Genomic DNA, 22,351 nt, shown 5'->3' with positions numbered 1-22,351 from the left:
CGAGGCACAGTCATCCCGTCAATTTCATTCCAATCGATACTTCTTGAAATCCCTCGTCGGCACACCTCTCGCAAACATCAGATCTAATTCCTCATATGTCCGACCTTTGGTCTCCGGAATTCGGAAGTACGCCCACAATAAACTGAACGCAGATAGTCCGCCGAAGAAGAACCCGACTTTGCCTCGCAGATCCGCTTGGTCAGGGTTGATGAGATATGGAAAGGCTACGGTCATGATGATGCCAAAGATTGCTTGCACTGCTGTCGCGACGGCGATGGTTTTGCTGCGAACTTTGGTGGCGGAGACTTCGCAGAGGATGACGAAGCTATCATGAAGATGTCAGTCTCCGTGGTTTTGTATCGACGTGTACCCAATATCAGAAAAGAGTGCTTACCAGACAGGTCCAATCGTCAAATCGTAGAAGAAGTTCCACAATAGCATCAGGCTGGACTGAGCCCAAATCAAGGGATGATTGGCCGAGTAGCTAGGCACACAGTCCAGAATGCCAATTAGGAACATGAGCACGACCAACGAGGCAAGCCCGACATTGTATATCACCCTCCGCCCATAGCGAATGATGAGAACCCAAGAGAGCAGAGTCCCCAAGAAGCCCAAACCGAGGAATCCAAGCGACATTTGGAACGCTTTGGTCGTCGGCAGACCGGCGAGTTCGAAGAAGTACGTCGCGTAGCCCACGAGGTAGATGCCAGAGAAGACTTGAATGCTGTAGACTCCCACGGCGATCTCTGTGCGGCGGAGGTTGATACGTTTGAAGCAGTCACGGTACGTTGATCCAGCTTCGAGCTTCTGTTCCAGGAAGTTCGTCTCGATGATCATGGCGAGAGTTGGCTTGACGTCCACTGTGGGAGATGATAGATGTTGGAGAGCACGCTCGGCATCGCCGATCCGTCCCCTTCGAACGAGCCACCATGGGGACTCGGGAGCGAATGGCAGGCCGATGAGGATGATGAGTGGCCAAATCCATTGAGCCGCAAAGGGAGCGCTATAGGCCCAGTGACTGGAGAGCTTGCTCGTCCCGTTCATTAGGCCATTGGCGACCAGTTGGCCCATGACGAAGCAAAGGTTAATGTAACTCGTCAAAACGCCGCGAAGAGCAACGGGGCAGACTGGACGGATTCATCAGTGATGCGCGACACCTTCGAGACGTGAGACTGACCTTCAGAAGCATACGCCGGCGCGATGACAGCGTACGTGCCGAGCACCAGACCACCAAGCAGCTCTCCAACCAACAAGACTTGGAGCGACCTCGCAAAGAATTGAATGAAGATGAACGCCGCCGTGAGCACGACGCAAACGCCAAACGTCTTCTTCCGCCCATACCACTCCATCGGATACGAGGCGGCAAAAGCGCCGACGACTTGACCGATTGGATTGCCCATACCGAGCCCCGTCTGCCATGGAGCGCTGATGATGTACTCGCCGTTATAGAGGTAGCCAAAGTCTCGTTGAAAGGCAGGAGTGGCGTAAAGGTTGCCTGTGCTTGTTCAATTAGAGACAACGTGCACTGGACGACATCCGATGCGACTGACCCATCAATTGAGGATCAAAAGCAGTCATGATCACTCCTGAGAACAGCTTTAGTATTTATTACCAGTCAAGGGCAGGGCATGCTTACCCAACGAAAAGAAGACGCTCCATCCCACTGCTGTCGGATACAGTCTGAGAGCTTCCACGAAGCTGAGATCGTGCTCATTCTGTATCGCTTGACGGACATCGTCTCCTGCGATGATGCCAATGACCATGTCGTCCTTCAAGACATCCGGCCCGCTTTCACAGCTGCGAGTGAACGCATCCATCTCTCCGATCTGAAAGGCGTGGTCGCCGAGCAATGGATCCGATTCTGCTCCGATGAAAGACGGTACTATCTGTGTATCAATCAGACCAGGCGCTCAGACTGCGGATCGAAGCAAGGCGGAAGAACATACACTCCCTCCAGCAGGTCCTCGATGGCGACCATCGGAGGAAGAAGGATTGGAATTCGCCATTTCATCAATCGACCGCATCCGCAGTAAACGACATGCCGGGTATCGGAACTTCCTCATGCGGTGCCATGGGTGCTTGTCAACCCACGGGCCCGGTGCGCAGGTGGTGGTCCACTGGTGAGTGGTCGAAGAAGGTTGGTATGCGCGTTGCTTTCATTCCCCTGGCGAACCCCTCTTTTGCCAGCATGGGTCTCCAGTCGAGGACAAGACCCTTGACCACATTTTGACAGGGAATGAAAACAGATGGGAGCACGTGCTGTGGTACTAAAATGGATCGGCGAGATGCAGAATCAATGTTCATCTGCAACAGGACATGACCCGCGAATGCTTGTATTCTGTTCACTCTGAATACCTTACGGCTTCGGCCTTGGCCCAATAATCTGTCTCCTCCCACCAATATTGATTCCACTCCCCACACTGCTCCCCTTGTTCATCGAGTCTCCGCCCATATACCCATACTGATTGACATCCCAACTCTGTCCTTCACCCGTACCCTGACTCAGATCCCTGGGAGCGGTCTTAGCCGCTGACTGAGCGGCTTCCCATTCCTTCTGACGTTCGCGTTCGCGTTCCATTTCCCGCTCTAGAAGAGACTTACTCGCCCAGGCGCCGGCTTTGGTTGCTTGCTGCGATTGCATGCGCGAGTCGCGGAGTTGGGACTGCTCGAGAGAGGTGTCACCAGCTTCTTGAGAAGAGGAGACGCGAGGACGTTGGGTGGTGGGTGCTGCATTTGAAGAGAGAAAGGCGTCCGTTCGGTTGGGTGTACGCTCCACAGGAAGGTGAGATTCTGGTGCGGCTTGCTTGGATGGATTGGGAAGAGGTCTGGTGAAGGGTGATGGTGTCGAGAAGGGTTGTGCGCGAGGTGCGGCTGGTGTGCTTTCGGGTTGCGATCTTTGCGGCAGACTAGGCGCAGGTTGTGGCTCCAAAGGTAGTGGTCGCGTCGAGCCAACCTGTGCCTGCGCCTGCGCCTGTGAGGGTCGCGACGGCGCTATGTCTCGACTAGAGTTGCTCTGCCATTGATGTCGTGAGTATTCGCGCTCGTCTCCGACCCAGCTCACGTCGCTTTCATGCGCACTCGAAGGTCGGTCTCCATCGGTATCATTCGCTGTGGTTGGCCTTGAGCGGTCGGAGTCATCACCCTTCCGGATCCGCTCCTCTCGCTCCGACTGGTACTGCCGTTCACGCTCTCGCGCCTCTTCAAGCTGTTTCTCCAGTTCTCTCACACGACGCTGCTCTGGTGTCTCCGCAGGCTCGTTGGCCTTCAGTAGTGCCGCCTGCTCCTCTTGGTAATCAGCAAGAGTTTGACCTCGCAAAATGCTCGAGCTCGGCACTCTAGGCTTTGCAGGTGGCTTCTTCTTGGTCAACGTTGCTTGCAGTGCAGCATCTTCTCGTCTCCGCGCCTCTTCCTCCTGGTTCCACTTCCGCTCTTGATCCTCCCATGCTCGTTTCTGCTCTTCCATTCTCCTCCTCTCCTCATCACGATGCCGTCTTGTTTCTTCTTCCCATTTGTGCTCCTCTGCGAGCTTCGCCCGGTCCTCCTCTTCTTCTGCGGCCCGCCGCTTTCTCTGGTCCTCTTCGTCTTGTTCCTGTCGTAATCTTTGTGCTTCTGCGTCCTTCTCTTTACGTAGCTTCTCCTTCTCTGCAAGGCTTGGTACTGCCGGACCCTGACTAGTGATCTGTCGTCTTGCACCGAAGCTGATCCCCTGATTTCCTTGCGATGCACCACCCATATACCCGTATTGATGAATGTTCCAGGCCGGCGCCGTGTTGTTCTCATCGCTCCGTCTGCTCCAGCTGCTAACCGGACCAGTTGGCGATTTAGCGGATCCTCCTTCTGTACGCGATGAGGCGTTCGAACCTCCCGTGTACGTCGGACTCATAGGACGGGTCGCAGACGCCGGCATTGCTGCCGAGAACTTGGTTGGGCTCGGTGCGCGGCGAGTAGAATTTCCATTCGTGTAGTCTAGGCCTCCACCAGTCGCTGTGGGAGACATCGTAGAGGGTGCTCTCTTCGTGCCAATGACAGAAGGTACCTTGGACGGATTAATGTTGTTGGCTTGTCTGCTAAATGCGCTGAGACATTGCAGTACTTGCGCCGGATCCTTTTGCTCGAACAGATCCACGGTCAAGAAGCGGTCATGCGCGGGCATGTTCAACGGCGGTAGCTCGCAAGCTTTGAGGAAGTGACTTATGTTCTCCATCTGTACGAACGGCATTTTACTGCTCTTGAACTTGATCGGCCCGCGGTGCTCTTGCGTGGCCAGGTTGGCCAATTTGCACAACGCTACGCCATCCTTCAACACTTCGAGTAGGTCGCCGGGTGGCAGTGAGGAGTCGAGTACGCCTTCGATCCAGGCGCGAGCTTCATTGGCAGCGTGAGGGGTATATCGGGATAGGCGCAGGTTGCGCATGTCGGCGTCTAGTGATGTTACTGAAGCCATGTTCGGAGAGATGATCTATTGTTGATTGATGTTGATTGAGGGACTCGGCAGGGCGTAAGGTCGATCTCATCGTAGTCGAAAGAATGAGTCAACGATGAAGTAAGTTCGATCGATCCTCCTTCTCTGAAAGTGGCAAGAATGTCGTGGCTGGTGCATCGATACCCGGTAGTTTTGAGGGAACATGGATGCTTACGCCGGAGTCTCTCTGACTGCACGAGCCCCACCAACAACGGCTTTGGCTTTCTGGCATCAAAGACAACGGACCACACGGGAACAAAGTGAACTGAGATCTCCACTTCGCTTGAGACGTACGCGATCGTCACTTGTCTCACGGGGCCGCTTCTCTCTGAGTCTCCTCTGCTGCAACGTCGTACTTGATCTCTTCACGGCCGCATCGAAGGATATCAGGGCACTCTTCTACGATTTCCATCACTTTCGTCACCCGACCTTCAAAACCCTGACCAAAACTGGGACCGCCCGCAGTTGCTGTCAGAATAACAGGACCAAACGACCTCCGACAGACACCTTTCTACCGCTCTCCCGCTCGTGAGAGTGCACACCGCAACTCACATACACACGCATCCATCTTCACCTGCTGTCATCAGCCATGGACTCTATGCGGCACCTCTCGACGTCTCTCCCGCCCGCCTCTCGACAACCTGCGCCGGCGGAACTACTGCCCGACTTCAAGGCCGCAGCACAGGCCGTGACCACTTTGTATAGGAACGCCGCCAACTCCCAGAAACTCGCACGACAATCCGGATATCAAGATGCGCTGGATGATCTACTGGCGTTCTTGGATCGCGGCAATTTAGGTCTGATGGATGGAGAAGGGTGGAAAGTGCGTCAGTGGGCAACAGAAAGGCTAGACGGAGATGGAGTGGCAGCACGACAACAGACCCCACTCGCGAGTGGCGGCATGACCGACGACGAGGACGAAACAAGCACGGCAAAGGAGGAGGACAAAGACGACGAGCGAGGATCAAGCCCGGAGGCGGCACGCAAACCACACCCTCTGGCGGTATCCAGCAGCGACCTCTCGGAAGCAGACATGCAACAACAGCGACGAGTGGTATCGGAACCGCCGGTTTTCGCACCACAGCAGCGACAGCAACAAAACCAAAGCGAGTTCACCTTCCAGTCCTCCCACGCATATCCCAGCAACCACGATCGAGAAGCAGGCACGGACATGGAAATGGAAGCCACAACACCACCTACTTTCACATCACCTTCCAGCGCCGAAACAGTCCGCATAATTCCTCGAGCGGCCCGTAATCGACATGGCTCTAGGCGAACAGAAAACCGTGGGCCAACGCTGAACTTCAGTCTCGGAGCTGGAGCTGGTGGAAAGAGGAAAATGCCGTATTCAGAGTACTTTGACATTCATGGATTGAATGACGGGAGCGACCGGAAGGATGGCAGTGGTGGTGGAAAGGGAGGCAAGCGATCGAGACAGGTGTGAACGACATGAAGTAGACATGAAGGATTGCACGGCAGACGTTGTACGGCAAAGGAGGCAGCAGGAACCGGTGCATGTATACGATCGCTAGGAAGGAATTGGCATGACATCTTCGGAAGAGTCTATGATTTTGGCATGAAGCATGATGGGCATCTTTACGAGGGCACAGGAAGAAGGCATTACGAGGAGGTATACCATCGGGCGGCGGCGTTTGCTTTCTCAGTCCAAGACGCTGCAGATATCCTGTTCTTTGTGCGCAGTCTTACTTCACTTTCTCATGCAGCAAAGCAGATTTTCGGTAGACCGAGCCTTTTCTCTTATGCATATATCGTGGATTGTCCAATTGTAGATAGGTTCCATAACAATGACTTGTAAAGCCGGAGATGATACACGCACGAATGCTAGAAATTTGTATCCTCCCTCGAACATGGACCTCATTTAGGCTGAAGGTCATCCAGAGAGGTGTCTCATCGTAATTGTTGCTTGTGATGGCCCATCGTCGAAGAAGTCTGGCAGAGCTGTACTGAGTTTCATCAACACACTTGGCCTTGGGCTGTGCGCGGAGACACGACTGGATTGGACCTTCACACGGCAGAGATGTACTCATTTATTTGCACTGCTCCAAAAGAATGACAGCGCTTCAGAAGCCTCGCAACACAAGACCAGAAGCTCTCCGCTTGGCAGCAGCTCCCGAACCATCATGAATGCATGCCCAGGTATTTCCATATCCGCTAAGTCGCAAAGAAGCAGATCCATTCCTTCCCTCATATCCTGTCCTCAGGGTCTACTTCTTCGGTCCAAGCATCGGATCTCCAATGTTCGATCCCGTAAGCCTGACGTTCGCCGCCTTCTGCAACTTGAGCACCACGTCCATGGCTGGAAAATCCGCTCCCGTGCGCTCGAGCGCCGCCACCGCTGCGACATCGACGTTGGCCTTGTTCGCGAGATCCTTCTGCGTCATCGTGGCGCCCTTCTGGTTCTTCAGCTTCGTGCGAGCCTGCTGCAGGGCTTTGGCGACTTCGTCGGGGACCTTTTTCGTCGCGACGGGGCCATCGGCGCGGTCGACTTTTGTGAGGCGTTGGCCTTCGGGGTTGCTGCCGGTCTGTAGGGAAGAGCAGTGTCAGTGTTGGTTGACGAGGCGAGATGGTGAGGATGGTGCGGGGTGGCTTACGTTGGCGGTAGCGAACTTCTTCTCCGTGCCGACGATGGCTCCGCTGCGTTGCGCAGCGTTCAGAGCACTCTTGCCTTTGATCGTGGTCTCGCGTGTGGCGACACCAGGTCCACGGACCTTGCTGCCGATCTTGGTGGTGGATTCCCAGTCGTCAGACATGTTGACGGTATGTGGTGTAGAGAGACGTGAGTCGTGGAGGGTGCGGCGTGTTTGATCTGTGGATTCGTAGAGGAAGATGTATGATCTGAGGCGATTGCTGTCTCGTGATTGTTGTAGCTTGCTAAGGGCAAGGTAATGGTGTGCGAGGATTGTGTAAGGCGACGATGACTGTTTCACGTCATTACCTAAGGTAATGCCCCTCCCCGTGCCAAGACTACGGGTACCTTAGACTTTCAGAAGGTGAGGTGAATTGGGGGTTGAAAACACGTGCAATTCCGCTGTCTCATCGCACTTCAAATGCCACTTTGACAAAGTGTCACACGACAGCGGTCGTGGCGTAGGACAGGGCGTCGGAATCGATTTCTCGCCGACAGAATCCGTGTCATTCATTCGGCGGGCGCAATGGATGCTATCGATCAAAAAGAATTGCACGGTTCGTACGCCTATTGAGACATGTCGATACCTTTGAGTGACTACTGCATTCGCTGGTTCTGCATAACTGACTTGCTCATGATAACGAACACCGATCCTGGCTCATGTGTTGCATAATTGACGTCCAACTTCGTCTCGACTCGGAACCTCAGCCAGGCACTGCGAGGGGTCCTCGCATGGACAGCATGAATATGCTTCTTATCAATCTCTCGCGCGGCAGGCACCCAATCGCAAATAGCTATTGCGTGTGTATCGAATGCAGAGTTGATGGCGATGTCTGCTGCCACGGTCCCGTAGTCATCAGAATACCACATGGAGCCACAGACAACCATTGACCAGGACATGACAACCATCGCCACCACAACTCTTTCATGTGATGTCCCACGAACCCCTTCTCGTAATGGTGGAAAGAAGATCGAGGCAGGGCATCCTCAGGCATCATGTTCCGTTCTGCGGGCCTCGTGCAAACCAGAATACAGCATGCGATCGGCAGCCCCTTTCCACGAAGGGTTCACCAGCATTCGATCGTTCCATCGAACGTGTTGTCCATTTCACTCCCAGCTCCTGCAATGTCGACCTCTCAACGAAGCTTGATTCCTCGCTTCTGAATCGATTGCAAGTTGAAGGAATCGTGTCAGACCATGACGTTTGAAGTCGAAGCATGCTGCCGTGGAAGATGGCTTGACGTCTTCGAAATAGTTCGAGTCTTGGATGCCGTCAGCCGGAAAAGAGTCTCGCATAGAACTCAATCAGAACCATGGCTTGAATGTCGTCCGATCGATACGTGTGTAATCGCTGGGGCGTGCGCTTTAACACTACAGTCAGCGTTATCGTCTGCGCAATGTGAATCCGTCACATACCTGGTGAAGAACTCTGAGGCATCTCTCATGCAGGCGATCCGCCCTAGACCTGTTTCCACTCGCTCCGATGGCCTGCTCGCCTAGTGCCATTATCGCAGCGCGGAGCAAAGGTGATGCGCGGTGGAATCGGAAACTTGGCATGTGGAGCACTGGAATGATGTCGTGTATCCGGCTCCAATACGCAATCAAACAACTCTGCTCGTGAGCTCTTCTCCTGACTTCGGAGACAAGAGTCACAAGACCAGTCTTCGAAAGACATTCAGGCTCGAACAGCTTCTTCCGCTCCCGTGAATTTCGATCGGCATCGCACGTCCTAGGCAAGTTGTCTGATAGATTATCCATCGATGGCGTATCCCTGCTGTCAACCCGTGGTAGACTGCGCCGACCGCATGATGCGCTATATGCCTGTGACCGTAAAGCTCGCTCTGACACTGAAGCAGGCGGACTGAGCATCCGCGGCATCAGGCGATGCAGGTGATGATTGGAGTCGATGCTATGTAGCGTGAGCCGTTGTCGTAGCACATGTCGTGTAGCGTGTGCTGGGGCGTGCGTGTCGTTGGGAGAGTCGTAGTCGTCGTGGTCGTCGTAATCATGGTCGTACACAAGAGGTGATGCGCGGAAAGATCCATCCCAGGAGTCAAGTCGTTCAAATACCGAATGTCCACCAGCCTCGACCGGTAGTCCCCCAACCAACTCATTCGGCGGGACTGGAAGCCTTTTCGGTGGCCTGAAAATCGACAGATCAGCTTCCCATCCTCTTCACTTGCGAGCACCGATCATTGAGCGATAGATAGTCCCGTTCAGTCGTTGACGTGAATCGATCCTCCTTCGGTCATGCTCCCTCCGCGGATCCAGGGCGCAGGAGGCTCGAGATGGATGGTATCGAACGTTCGGTAGTTCCTACGTACCTCGGCGAAGTGCTGTGCTGTTGCGAATTGCCATCTGAAGGGCCCGAGGATGTGTACGAAGAAGTGAGGTTGGGGTCGAATGCCATCGTGGCCGGCACGAAGCCAGGCCCGGACGCTTGTGCTGGCGATGGCGCAGGACCGCCCATGTTAGGGTTCGAGCTCTGACTTGCTTGAGATTGTCTTCGGCTTGGAGGATTCAAAGGATCGTTGCTTGCATGTTGTCAGCATAACGTTGCGCTGGTTGGTGATGCCACATGACCATACTGTCGAATCTTGTGCCTCGTGAGGAGATCCTCGCGATAGAATGACCGGCCACAACCTTCTACGTCGCAAGGGAAGGCGCCAGGCTTGTGGTTCTGCTGATGACGCCTGTATACAGTGTTAGCCAGGAAACTGTGTTGCTTCGTTTGGCTCTGCAGGAAGCTTACCTGAGATGTTCTGCGCGCGTGTACGTCTGTCAGGGATCAGTAAATCGTCTTCAAGCACGGAATGCAGCACTGACCTTGCCGCACTCGTCGCAGTGATGGATGCGCTGGCCTTTGGCGGCCTTGCTGACCCGCCCCGTGCGTGTGTACTTGATAGATCCAGTACTAGAGCCATCTGTAGGTGTCATGGAGCGATTCGTCTCCATCCTTTCCAGCGAGGAAGTCCTTTGAGTTCCGGCGGATGCAGAGCCATCTGTAGCGTTGGAAAGGTGTCGTTGCTCGTGAGGAGCATTGTCGTTGGGTGTCTGTTTGTTCTGTTCGTTTGCCGCTTGGTCGGTCATGTGGTACTGCATTGTCGGCTAATAAAGTCGAGACTCGCGATCAGGCGAAAAGACAAACGCCGAGTCACCCCACGTTGGCATGCTCCCACTGATAAGTAGTAAAGCGATGGATGGGCAGCTCCGCGTGGCGTATCTCTGGAATGACTGCAAAGATCGATCGGCCGTTCGATATGCTGAGATTAGGCGTTTGGAGACGACCAGGTACAATCTCGACCCTGCGCGACTGCCGAAGAGCACGCAGGCTAAAGACGCACGCCGAGTCAGAAAGTTACTCCGTTTGGAGGAGGCTTCGGAGAAGTAAGATGTGTACGCCGACACGAGCGGTGCCGATGAAACAATGCTGGAGATGGGCCTTGGTGAAAGATCCCTGGAGGCGATGGCGAACTAGTCGATGCGATATGCGGTGTGCGGTAGCGGCGCACGGAGTGCAGTGTTCGTTGACGTCGTGGGGGTCGATTGCGGAAAGGATGGAGTGGACTTAGGCAAGGTCGGAAGCAAAATGACTTAAGGTAATAAGGCAGGTGGGTGTGTTGACTTTGCGCTCCAGTCCTTCAGGACTGGACCTACCCTACCCTACCCTACCCCGTGAGCTCATACGCGAGAACAACCTTACTACGGTACTGTGCACTGGAAGCACGGGTCTTTCCACGGCGGCATCCTGCGGCATGGCGGCTGACAACGACACCGTCACCTCGACAGGAAACATCCCTATTCCCTGAAATCCGACCGGCAGTGGGTGATGGATGGAACCGGTACGGCGGACGGCTGGCGGCAGGTTGCCAGTAGGACTAGAACTAGTGTGGTCGATTCGATAGAACTACCACTCGTTCTGGCGGTGCACTGGCAAATCTTGGCATCCGGCTCTCTCATCGCTGGAGTGGGCACCGCCCGCCCTCTCGACACAGCGAACTACGACAATCAATAGTAGGACAGTGGACGGACTCGTGGGGAAAGCATTGCTGTTAGCGCTGCTTAGTGTCTCGAGCTGTTCTCGGGGCTCCTTGGAGAAGAGCTAACGAAGGATCGTGCTGCCGCGGATCCCTCCAAGAGACCGGCCCGCCCTTTTTTGGATGAACCATTCGCGGGAGAACGGATACAAAGACACGACCGCCAGATGGAAATACCCACCACTCATGGTCGCAGTCAAGGAGTCAATTCCTCCTGGGAAATGCGGACTTTCAGGCGAATCAGAAAAAGTGTTCTTCCTGACCGGCTCAAAAATCGAGTCATGAGATCGCTCAGCTGCCAGGTCCCCCAGGTCGGTCTCGTCATCACGCCTCCACGTCGGCGGACAAGCTGCAAGCTGCAGGTGCGATATGATTCATCAATCATCACGAGTAACGAAGTTCTTCCTTTGCCCTTCTCAGACTAAATTTCTTGATCTAGAACTACCCAGAGCCAATAACAACCAGGGATCGTCGCTGCGGGCACTGCCCTGATGGAGCCGACCGCGCCAGCGGCAGAACCACGGAGGTTTGTCTCACCCTCCGACGGTCTTCTCGTCTCCTCCTGCTCGAAACGACCCCTGGTGGAACCTCAAGGAGCAAGTGAGCAACGGCGTATGAGCAAAGACTTCGTCGACGCGCGTTTGGCCAGCGAAAATGGCTCTTTGCTCGGCCATTGATTCATCCGAAGTGTAGCGCCGGGGCCAGGGTACGAATTCCACGTGGTGGGAAAGCCACACGGAGCTAACAGTCGCAGTGCAAAGGTACCACGGCTACGGTTTCTGGCTTCCCGATTCCGGCTTGGAGTCTTCGAGAGCGATCTCGGATCTTCGTCTATCGTGCCACTCTCTCCGGCTTGGTCAGACCACGCAGCTCTTTGGCGAATGCGCCAGTCTGAGCAAAATGCGCATTGGAGAGCCGCACATTCCTCAACGTCTGCTTCTCACAACACCAATCTTTTACGAAGCTTTCGTCGACGCAGCGCTACTGCAAGTTTGGAATAGTATAAACTGGGCGGTGACTGCTTATTTCGCCATGATCGGCCTCGGCTCTTACCCATCTTTGCGTATCAACTCCCTATGTTGAGATCATCCGGGTGCAGAACTATCGTGTTCGAGGCCAACATTGCGGATCAAGAGGAGAACGGTGAGACAGCCGTAGATCCGACAAGTGATGCAATACTTTGACGGACGCATGAAAGCTTGAACCATCAGACATGCTATATGATCGCCTTCTATGACTTCCCCACAGCAGGGATCGCAAGCATCTCACCACCGACTCGACGACCAACAGGATATGCGAAGCCACCATTAGTCGTCGCGTACAATGTACCTCGATCTCTGCTCGTTCGAGCAAATGCAAGAGCCGTCACACCTGCAACGATTGGATCGTTCGTTCCACTATCCTCGACACTCGCATTCCCGCCTGGCGAGACTTTCACAATCGAGTGTGAAAGATCCGTTGCAAGCCAGATGTTGCCATGACTATGGTGTGCGATGTCATCGGCATGATCGCCAATGTTGACCCCGAATGTCGGGTTCCCCACGATGGTCTCCACGGGGCCAGAAGGATCACCTGCTCGGTTGATCGGAAGACGTGCAATGCAAGGACGGGAGAATGTGTTCGTGAAGTACACGTGCCCATTATACGCTTTCAGGCCGTTGATGCCGGATTTGATCGGGACCGAAGCATTGGGCTTGAGAGCCGCATCGTCAAGCCACACTTTCCAAGCACCGGATTTTGTATCCAACTGGTGTATGAGACCTTGCGCTGAGTCTGCCAGGAGGACCGAGCTTGGCTTTCCTGGAAGAATGGACATGCCATTCAGAAATGCTGCCTGGGATAGGTCGGTGATCTTTGTTACCTGCTTGTCATCCTTGCCATGCTTGCGTCGCGACAGGTCGATTGACCATGCGCTATAAGAGCCTGGCTCAGAAGCCATTGCAGACAAGCTGATGTTTCCGATTGCGACGGCGAATACATCCGGATAGACTTCAGCTATTCCTAGAGCACTGAGTGCATGCGGAAACCGATAGATGAGCTCTGCTGAGCCCGGGTTGGCTGGGTCAATCTGCCAGACTTCTGGTGAGGATAGCAGCGTCACCAGGATCTTGCCATTCGATCTAATCGCCAAGTTCTCGACCCAGGAACCGTTTGGAAAATGATAGACCGTCGATACTTTTTGGTTGTCCGTCTTGGCACATGGCTGCACGGCGAGTGTCGTGGCCCACATGGAAGCCAGAGGGGCAAAGTAGGGAAGTTTCATCTTAAAGCTGTCTGCGATGCGCGTTGAGTCGTTGCTCGATCATTCCTTCTGAGTCGCGACCTCGACGTCGTTTTATACTCATCCCCTGGTGCGACATTGGCTTGTTCGCAGTCGACGGGATGCCACATACCTCATCATACCACCCGGCTCCAACACAAATTGCCCAGCCCAACCATTTTGATCAATAAACGCTGCTGACTAGAGATCACTGACCTGGTGGCAAGGCGAGTGCCGATTAGAATAAAGGGACTTGAAAGCTGATCTGCCAAACCTGACTCGTAACGGAACCACTTTTGAGGGAGCGTTCACTTCCAGATGCGGTCTCTGGCACCGCATATATAGCCACCGGCTCTAGAGTCGGCACTTGATGATTTCGGTCACGCAGCGGTTTGCGCAGCTGCACAGCACAGATGCATGCAGAGTCCAGACTTGCGATGTGAACATTACTCGCGATGAGGTTGATCATTGATGTGAGGTGAAGTGGGTTTTGCGTCGACCGAGTTTCAAAGAGGTCATCCCACCAGTTTTGCGCACCCCTCACGTGCGTCACCGAAGAAGACCTCACGTCTCACTACTTCACGCTCAAGAGAATGACAATTACCACCCTGGTCTTGAACACATCTCGCTGCGATCGACCTCCGATGAGCCCAACACAGGAACGCGCCAATGGCTCGACTGATGAGCTTGGAGGACGATGCCGACTCGGAAGATGTACCTCCCAATCTCCAGGTCCATGATGCCATACTCACAACTGTGGATGCCAATAGGCCGAACCTGAACCTGAACCTGTTCACGGCTGCGCTGTCATGCTACCCGTAAGTCTGCAATGTCCTGTAATACATTAGTACATATCTGCTTCTTTTGACTGCACTCCATCACGCTCCAAGCCTTGTCGCAATTTATCTCGCCCGAGCTTCTACCGCGACAATCATCTGACCAGCGGCAGCGTGGTCTCGAATCTGACGAAATACCTGGACCTCAACACATTGTCCGAGCTGGCTCGAACGTGTCGTCAAGCTCGTGAGGACCTGCTTCAGCACCGGTCGATCCTCATATCACAGACCCTCCGCTGCAGTAACCAGAATGTAACTCCGGGGAAACGTCTGGCAGATGCTTTGAATGCGAGTCGTGATGCCTGGAATTCGCACGGAAGAACCGATGTGACGATTGGGCGTATCAGCAGTGGCAAAGTAGGCGCCTGCGCTACCGACATGGTGGGAGATTGCCGGAAATGCGGCGTGGTTATTTGCAGAGTAAGCCTGGGAAGTAGTCTTTGCACGACAGTGGTCCAAACTCACGCAATGAACAGAATTGCGTTTTGAAGGCACCTCCGCTGTCACTTCTCAAACTCCGCCACCGACGGCTCTGTCGGACATGTATGAAGGCGCCGTTGGAGAAGTTGACCACCGTCAAGCGTCTTGTGCTGGACGCAGGGACTTAGTAAGTGCTATTATGACAGCTCTCGCTTCCAAGACTTACCAGCATCAGTGACGACGAAGTCGAGTACCGATCCTATGCTCGACCACCCTGTACCTGCCACGAAGCCGTCTGGATCTGTCAACCGTGCAGTCAGACCATGCGAGTCGACGATACGACCTATATGCGCGGCTGGACCTGGCGCACTCGGTACTCCACCTGCGGAGGTATGGGTGCTGGACTAGGTGAAGGCAACGAAGGCGTCCAATGTGGTCGTACCCGAGACTGCCTAGCCTCGACGCTCGTGCAAAAGGACGTCGAGTGCGATGCGGCAGAGCTCGCAGCGCTTCAAGCTGAGACAGCCAAAGCCGAGATCCAGGGACGACACTGGAATGGCGGCAGCTACTCCACGCAGGAGATGGTCGGGATCGGTGGCAAGATCAAGACTAAAGTCAAGAAGCTTGTGCCAGTCGGAGCGATTGTAAAGGAGTACGAGGACGAGCGAGTGAGCGAGAAGTTCCTTGGCCGAGAGCAAAGCGGCGCGAATCGCAGCTTTTGCTCTTGGTGTGATCGAGTTGTTGCAGGCAATAAAGATTCGGATGAAGCGAGGGCAACAAAGTCCACTGATAGTATTGCATCCTCGGGCTCGGTGGTCTCGGCTTGATGGTGTTGGTTGGGATACATGTGATGCGCTGACGACTTTCAACTTCGCTTCACCTGCTCAAACCACGCAGCAGAAGTCCAACGACAAATATCGTTGCATCTGACACGCAATTCTACTGATTCACTTCCAGTTGCTCCGGCTTGGCGTGATCAAATGCAGGCAGCACATGTGCACAGCCTTCCATGTCTTTCTTGCGCTTCCCTTGACATGAAACATACACCAGCCTCTGAACTCGACCAACCACGAATCCTGAGCAATGGCAGGCGCGGCAAAATGCAGAGAAAAGAAGTGCCTTCCCACACGCAACCACCTTTCCGCACACCAAAAAGCGTCTTCCACGGCTGTCGCGCACGTGATTCCCACAGAACCCAAAGCGCCGGAGTCCACTAGGAGTAATACCCACAAACCCACAGAAGCGACACCATGGCCAGAAAGCATCTGGCATGAGCCTTCCAGCCTCTTGACAATTTGCGCAGAGCTGAGGAACCGCATATACGAGGACGTTCTTCTTGCGAACAGAAACATCGAGATTACCAAGGCTCTTCGCGAGCCTGCGCTGCTGTCGACCTGCCGCAAAATCAGGGAAGAAACGAGAGACATGTGGTACCGCCAGAACAAGTTCCATACGCGTATACAGGATTGCGACTTCAGGATGGTCGAACGGTGGTTTGTCCACGCATACAGAAAGGAACAGCCGGCTCCTGGCAAGTCAAACGTGAGAACGACATGTATCGGCAAGGCTCACTGGAAGAATCTCATGTCGTGGTGCAATTACATGTTCCACGCGGACCGTGATAGGCCGTTTGCTGGAGAGACAATGGATCCGGGCACTGTGTTCTGCATTGTAGCCACAGCATCGCGTATGGTTTGGAAGGGCAAGTTCAAGGATTGGAAGACGTGCAAGGAGGCGCTGGAAGCAGTTATTCGACCGCTTGCAGGGACCATCAATTCTGAATGGCTCATCGACTACGAAGAGGAGTAAGAAGGAACGTAGTACAACGACGACAAAGCCGGCAGAGCCACAACTATCATGGCGACACAAAAGGCCAGGGCGGGCTCGGTGATTTTTGCGGAAGTGTTGACCTCACGGAGTACAGCTGTGCGAGCGAAGCAGCACGAACGAGGCGCACGTGACTATCATTCACCTGCAAGCAATCTTCTTGGGTGCCGGACTCGGACGTTCAATGCTACAGGCACTCTACCCCAAAACAGAATAATCACCGTGGCGAGCACAGCATTACGTTTGGCGTGCACCCTCGAGTCCGGCGACTGGGAGACGTGCGAGCGGGTCGCTGCAAGCTCTCAGACCTATGGCAGGCACTATCGACGCCGGTTGGCTCATTGACTACTAGACGGCGGGGAGTAAAGGGGCTTACATGAGAGAGTGAAGACGATTCAAATGCGACTACAACAGGCTTTTCGCAACGAGAGTGAAGCAGCATGTTTCGTAAGCGATACGTAATTTCATTCACTTTCATCACTAGTGCCGAACTTTCCAAACATTCATATGAGCCACGTGGCTTGCTTCTTGCTCACTTCATCATTCTCGCACCCTCGCCAGAGATCAGACTTGCCTCTCAAACTTCAACGTGCCTCGACAGACCATGGCGGCAAAGATCACAGCTAACCGCCGCGAACACAGACACAACGCGGCCATGCACCAAAGTCCAACGGAGCACAAGAGCTCGGATGATGAAGAAGAAGTCTTCACAATTGCACGCCTCGAATCTTAACCTGCTCTCAAGATCTCGCTAACCAAACGACTACAGGCGCCGGAGTTCCCAATCAAGTCACCAGCCAACGAAGAAGAAGTCTTCACACTCGCACGCATCTCAGCTAAAGAACGTAACTCAAGATCTCGCTGCTAACAACGACTACAGGCCCCCGAGACCCAACCGAAGCCACAAGCCAGCCTCCTCTCCATCGCCGCCGAGCTCCGCAACCGCATCTACCAAGACGTCCTTCTCACCGACCAAACGACCCAAGTAACGCCAGCCCTGCACGAACACGCCCTCGTCTCGACATGCCGCCAGATCCGAACCGAAGCCCGAAGAATGTGGTTCATTGAGAACCGATTCCTCATCGTCGTCACCGACTGTGACGCCCAGCTCGCCGAGCGCTGGTTCCGCCTCCTCATGACTGCGCGATTGCCTTCGGCGGTGGATGCCCGGATGACGATGAGGTGGCTCGGGAAACCGCATTGGGCGAATCTGATGCGATGGTGCAAGACCATCTACGACAATCGCCGGCCGCCGCTGTTCGACGACCTCAAGATGACGAAGAATACTCTTGTCGCGGTGGCGGTCACGGCCGTGAGACTGGTGTGGAGTGGGCGATTTCAGAGTTGGCCGGTCTGTCACAGGGCGTTGGAGGCGCTGAGAGGTTTGGCGGGAATTCTCGACGAGGATTGGCTTGTCGACCATTGAAGGCGGAGAGATGATGAAGCTGGAAGGGATGTTGAGGCTGAAGGGATCTTGAAGCTGAGAACAGGGGGATATGACGCTGCTAAGCTGACGACATGATGAAGCCGAAGAACACATGATGAAGTCCAGCACACCAAGAGGCAGGAATCATGATGAAAGCCGAATTAGCGGAGAGGTCAAAAAGTCAGGAGAGCCTTCAGCATTGTGTGCGTACTTCACTTGCCGGCTGCCCTGGCTCGCCCGCCGGATGTGGGAAGCACAAGAAGCAGCGTACGTCACGCGCGTGGAAAAGGAGGCGTATCGAAAATGCTTCATTCATCATTCATCGCCACAGTGCAGTCAAGCCAGTGCGGGAAAAAGCAAAAACCTAAATTTCACAAGCAGGGGCCGAAGAAAGGAACAACCTAATCCATCCCTTCTCCTCCCGAGGTATCTTTTGAACAAACCCGAAAACACGCAACGCTTCTTCATCGATCTATCCCACGCGCCTTGGACGCCACGCTTTCCCATTTCCTTTTCAATCAATCGTCATGCGCTGCGGCACCTGTCCAAGCGGATGCGGCGGACCATTGAAGTCGCTGGTCTGCCACTTGCCATTGACCTCCGGCAATTCATTCGCATTCGGCAATTTCCTCTTCTGAATGTGCGGTTTCAATCCCTTGTTGAAATTGATCATGACCATGATCGCCGCCGCGATCGTGACAATGACCAGCAGCAGGGTCAACACCGCGAATGTCGTCAGCGAGCTCCGCGCCGCGAGGTAGTCCTTTTCTCTCGGAGGCGTGTACATCCGGACCAGCTTGAAGACGAAGTAGGCCATGGCGGTGAAGTAGATGACGATGATGAAGAATTGGCCGTAGTAGGATTCCTTCCGGGTAATGTAGGCCGCGAGGAAGAGCAGGATGATGGTGACGGGGATGGCGGCGATGGTCAAATAGAATTCGGCGTCGCGGGCGGAGACGACAACGACGACGAATTGGACGGTGAAGCCGAGGAAGAAGAAGAAGTCGAATTTGAGGAGGGCGATGTAGATCTAAAAAAAATAGTCAGTGCTTGGGTACGTGGAAGGACAGGGATGAGAGGACTGACCTGATATGTCAAATAGCGCCTCTTCAATCGCAGATCGGCGGAGATGTGCTTGTATATCGTCCAGGCAAATTCGTGATATAGCTTCCATGCGATGAACGAGAGTACCACCGTACCCAACGCAATGATGCATGGTGCTGCGATCAGGAATGGTCGCAGTTGGGTGTATGTATTCTCCTCTTCATCCGACTCGATTCTTCCTTCCGAGACAAGCTGCCGGATCGCGTCGTAGACTTGACTGGTCTGGAGGGAAGAATAGATGAGCATGCCCAGGTTGTAGATGCACAGTCCGATGACCTGAATCGTGTTCTTCAGCCGCAGCGCATCCCATGCCAACACCAGCTGGTACATGAATCCGAAGATAAACAGCGCGAGGTATGTGGGAATTGTGGTCGCGGTCGAAGTCCTTCCTCCATTCTTCTCAGCTGGACTGCCTTCCAGACTACTCAAGAACTCTCCAAACACGTATGCTTGTACTGCGATACATGCCAGGGCCTGTATGGCTACCGTGAGCATGAACGCCCACGTCCATTTTGTGCTGGGCAGATACATCCTCCCCCTTCGTGAGCGTCCGTTGGATGTCAAGTGTGTTGTCGCGAGGCCCTCACGATCATGGTAGCCGCCTGCTTCGTACGCTGCGGCGTTGACGGGGGGATTGTAGATGGGCGGTCGCTGAGAGGAAAAGGACGAGTTGCCGGAGAGTGGTTGATAGACCGTGTCCCCACCGAGCAACGAGTTGCGGGCGTAATGCTTTGATTTCGACGTGGTTGCGGTAGTGCTTGGCCGCAGTCAAGCGGCCGAAAAACGAGCGACTGGGTGGTGGTACAAATGTATGTGATTGGGAGATGGCGGTGCAACTGGCAAGGTCGGAGAAATGCTTGCACGGTACTCGTGTTGCAAGCATCCACCGCCAAGGCGGTGGTGGCCACCTCAATGAGAATCACCAGCTCAACACGACTATATTAATTAATCCACAACGCGTGCCTTTATCACGCGTTGTATCATCCCCATCATTATGTCTTCGTATTTTGAGATAGAGGATCGCATTGCAGAGGCTATGGAATAGCTCGCCGACGCGCTACAGACCCCAGTGTCAGAGGCAGCGCTGCACTTCGACGTGCCATATTAACGACTGCTCTACCGCACACAAGGACGACCGAGCAAGAGTGACCGTGCCGCGACGAACAGGAAGCTTACAGATAAGCAGGATAAGGTGCTCGTTCACTATCTACGTCGACTGGATCAGGCTGGAATATCCCCTCGACTTCGTATGGTCGCAATTACCGCCAATTCGATCCTTCGAGACTGCCACACCGATCCTTACATACCACTATCGACAGTCGGTCCTTACTAGGCTTCGCGGTAGAAGACTCGCAATCCTACGTGGTTTAAGAAGAAGCAGAAACTACAGGAAATAGCTAGGGCAGTCGCTAAGGACTTGGAGGACTTAACCGGCTAGTATGAGAAGCTAAGACTGGTTCTTAAAGAGCATAGTATTACACCAGATAACACGTGGAATATAGACGAGTCTGGCTTCAGAGTCGGTATTGCAAAGGCTAAATACGTGCTTACAGAGGTGCCAGAGCGAGAGCCACGTTTACCGAACTCTACGAACCGTAAGAGCCTTACGGTTATCGAAGCAATATCAGCTAGTGGAGCCAAGGTGCCTCTAATGCTCGTCCTTATTGGCAAACGACACATAGCTAACTGGTACAAATATCTGCACGATAACACGCTCGTTAGAGTCTCGGAATCTGGCTATACGAACGACCAGCTAGCCCTCGAATGGCTGCAACACTTTAAGCTGCACTCGAAGCTAAAGGGCTCGAAGAGGCTGCTCCTAATAGATAACCACGGCTCTTATTGCACACAAGAGTTTATCACGTTCTGCGACAACAACGGCATCATTCCCTTTAGCTTGCCCTCACACGCAACAGCTGTGTTGCAGCCGCTGGATGTTGTAGTCTTCCAGCTATACAAGCACTATTACGGTAAGGCTGTAGATCGTGCTGCAAGGCTCGGCATTAAGGACTACGATAAACTAGCATTTCTCGCAGACTTCGAGCACTTCAGAGCGCAGGCTCTTAAGCCATTAACTATACAATCGAGCTTCTTAAAGACTAGCATCTGGCTATTCAATCCGGAGCAAGTATTGGCTCCTTTGCGTGCTCAAGTTAAAAGGATAACAGCTCTAGCTCTACGCACACTACCAAGGCTACCTCTAGCAGAGCGCACAACACCTCTAACTATCCGGAGCTTTAAGAGGCAAGCCGACATAATGCTGCAATCCACGAAGAACACACGCTTTCACGAGTACCTAGAGCTATTGCTCCGTAGAGCTAAGATCTAAGCCATGGGCTTCCAGCTCGCTTAAGAAGACTTAAAAGCATACGACGCAGTCCACACTTAAAGGATGGCTCGTCGACTTGACAAGAGGCGTCGGCTACAGCTTAGTAGTGTTATGAGTGCAGCAGATGCTCGTGCTGCAGTTGAACAACGCAATAAGGATAATATAGACGCCATTCGAAGGAAGGCTGCATAGGCAGAAACGGCTGATTATCGACACAGACTGGCTACAATCCGGAGGGTTTGGCAGCCAAGGTTTAAGGTTAGAGGCCTGAAAGCAGCATTCAAGCAGTCTGTTGTAGACTGGATAGTTGTGATGAACGATATCCGTAGTAGACAGTGAATACAATAGATACAGTCGTGTTAAGCTAGTAATTCTCATTGAGCCGGCCAACACCGCTTTGGCGGTGAGAAGCTTGCAACACGAGTAGTCGCACAAAGGGAGGCTCGACGAGGTCGTACTCGCGGGCGGTTTGTGGCGAGGCACTTGGCGGACGTTGACAGCGGTCGTCTTGGCGGGAGGAAGGAATGCGTTCGTCGAGGGGCTGGGCGATGATGTATACCGTTGACAGGGAGGGAGGGGTGACGAGGGAGGTGAGGTGATGTCGGTGGTCCTTTTCAGGGTGTCGCAGGAGGGTCTGAGGACGTGAAGCTTTAAAGAAAGGGTTCGATTCGGTCTTGGAGAAGTCTGAGGCACGCACGCGATGGAGCTGCTTAAAAGTCCCCTTGTAGGATTGTGTTGGCTGGAGTCGACTTCTTCAAGGATTGGTGGTTCTAGTGCGATAAGCTTTGGGGAGGACCCCTTGGGCCTGGCGAGACCCCGATCTGGATGCGCGGGGACGAGAGTAGAAATCGCAGAAGATGAGATGCTGACGAATGTTGCGTATACGGTATTAATAGTGTTATGACAGTATGGGACTACCTTGGACAGTATACCAATGTCACCGCTCATTCATCGTCGTTGTTGACCCAAATGGAGGCCTCATTCTCAACTTGATCGAGGCGCA

The 22,351-nt window shown here is 53.9% G+C and overlaps 8 protein-coding genes across 8 annotated transcripts; 2 read left to right on the top strand and 6 right to left on the bottom strand.

Moving 5' to 3' along the window:
- Nucleotides 1-24: 24 nt before the first annotated feature.
- On the bottom strand, nucleotides 25-1,763 carry MYCGRDRAFT_65661 (uncharacterized protein; the record flags this gene model as incomplete). Its single annotated transcript, XM_003856092.1, has 5 exons — nucleotides 25-325; nucleotides 395-1,127; nucleotides 1,178-1,495; nucleotides 1,551-1,586; nucleotides 1,637-1,763. 5 exons carry the CDS (start codon nucleotides 1,761-1,763, stop codon nucleotides 25-27), a joined length of 1,515 nt encoding a protein of 504 aa, XP_003856140.1.
- Nucleotides 1,764-2,356: 593 nt separating this feature from the next.
- MYCGRDRAFT_98363 (uncharacterized protein) lies at nucleotides 2,357-4,444 on the bottom strand (the record flags this gene model as incomplete). The annotated part of the gene is made up of 3 exons (XM_003856091.1): nucleotides 2,357-2,871; nucleotides 3,142-3,909; nucleotides 3,979-4,444. 3 exons carry the CDS (start codon nucleotides 4,442-4,444, stop codon nucleotides 2,357-2,359), a joined length of 1,749 nt encoding a protein of 582 aa, XP_003856139.1.
- Nucleotides 4,445-5,606: 1,162 nt separating this feature from the next.
- On the top strand, nucleotides 5,607-6,205 carry MYCGRDRAFT_102254 (uncharacterized protein; the record flags this gene model as incomplete). Its single annotated transcript, XM_003857466.1, has 1 exon — nucleotides 5,607-6,205. One exon carries the CDS (start codon nucleotides 5,634-5,636, stop codon nucleotides 5,904-5,906), a length of 273 nt encoding a protein of 90 aa, XP_003857514.1.
- A 355-nt stretch (nucleotides 6,206-6,560) lies between these two features.
- Nucleotides 6,561-7,325, bottom strand: MYCGRDRAFT_102252 (uncharacterized protein; the record flags this gene model as incomplete). The annotated part of the gene is made up of 2 exons (XM_003856090.1): nucleotides 6,561-7,005; nucleotides 7,075-7,325. 2 exons carry the CDS (start codon nucleotides 7,231-7,233, stop codon nucleotides 6,688-6,690), a joined length of 477 nt encoding a protein of 158 aa, XP_003856138.1.
- A 372-nt stretch (nucleotides 7,326-7,697) lies between these two features.
- Nucleotides 7,698-9,278, bottom strand: MYCGRDRAFT_98361 (uncharacterized protein; the record flags this gene model as incomplete). The annotated part of the gene is made up of 2 exons (XM_003856089.1): nucleotides 7,698-8,472; nucleotides 8,526-9,278. The coding sequence occupies 2 exons, from the start codon at nucleotides 8,985-8,987 to the stop codon at nucleotides 8,383-8,385; spliced, it is 552 nt and encodes a 183-aa protein (XP_003856137.1).
- A 3,228-nt stretch (nucleotides 9,279-12,506) lies between these two features.
- On the bottom strand, nucleotides 12,507-13,292 carry MYCGRDRAFT_17443 (uncharacterized protein; the record flags this gene model as incomplete). Its single annotated transcript, XM_003856088.1, has 1 exon — nucleotides 12,507-13,292. A coding segment is annotated over one exon (786 nt), but the record flags the coding sequence as incomplete, so codon positions are not given.
- A 711-nt stretch (nucleotides 13,293-14,003) lies between these two features.
- On the top strand, nucleotides 14,004-15,489 carry MYCGRDRAFT_65652 (uncharacterized protein; the record flags this gene model as incomplete). The annotated part of the gene is made up of 4 exons (XM_003857467.1): nucleotides 14,004-14,224; nucleotides 14,356-14,662; nucleotides 14,719-14,829; nucleotides 14,869-15,489. The coding sequence occupies 4 exons, from the start codon at nucleotides 14,076-14,078 to the stop codon at nucleotides 15,487-15,489; spliced, it is 1,188 nt and encodes a 395-aa protein (XP_003857515.1).
- A 2,940-nt stretch (nucleotides 15,490-18,429) lies between these two features.
- MYCGRDRAFT_65650 (uncharacterized protein) lies at nucleotides 18,430-19,839 on the bottom strand (the record flags this gene model as incomplete). The annotated part of the gene is made up of 2 exons (XM_003856087.1): nucleotides 18,430-18,945; nucleotides 19,002-19,839. 2 exons carry the CDS (start codon nucleotides 19,548-19,550, stop codon nucleotides 18,430-18,432), a joined length of 1,065 nt encoding a protein of 354 aa, XP_003856135.1.
- Between the last annotated feature and the right edge of the window lie 2,512 nt (nucleotides 19,840-22,351).

This window comes from Zymoseptoria tritici, chromosome 1 (assembly GCF_000219625.1).
Source record: "Zymoseptoria tritici IPO323 chromosome 1, whole genome shotgun sequence".
Lineage (NCBI taxonomy): Eukaryota > Fungi > Ascomycota > Dothideomycetes > Mycosphaerellales > Mycosphaerellaceae > Zymoseptoria > Zymoseptoria tritici.
This window is presented reverse-complemented; position numbering and strand designations above follow the sequence as displayed.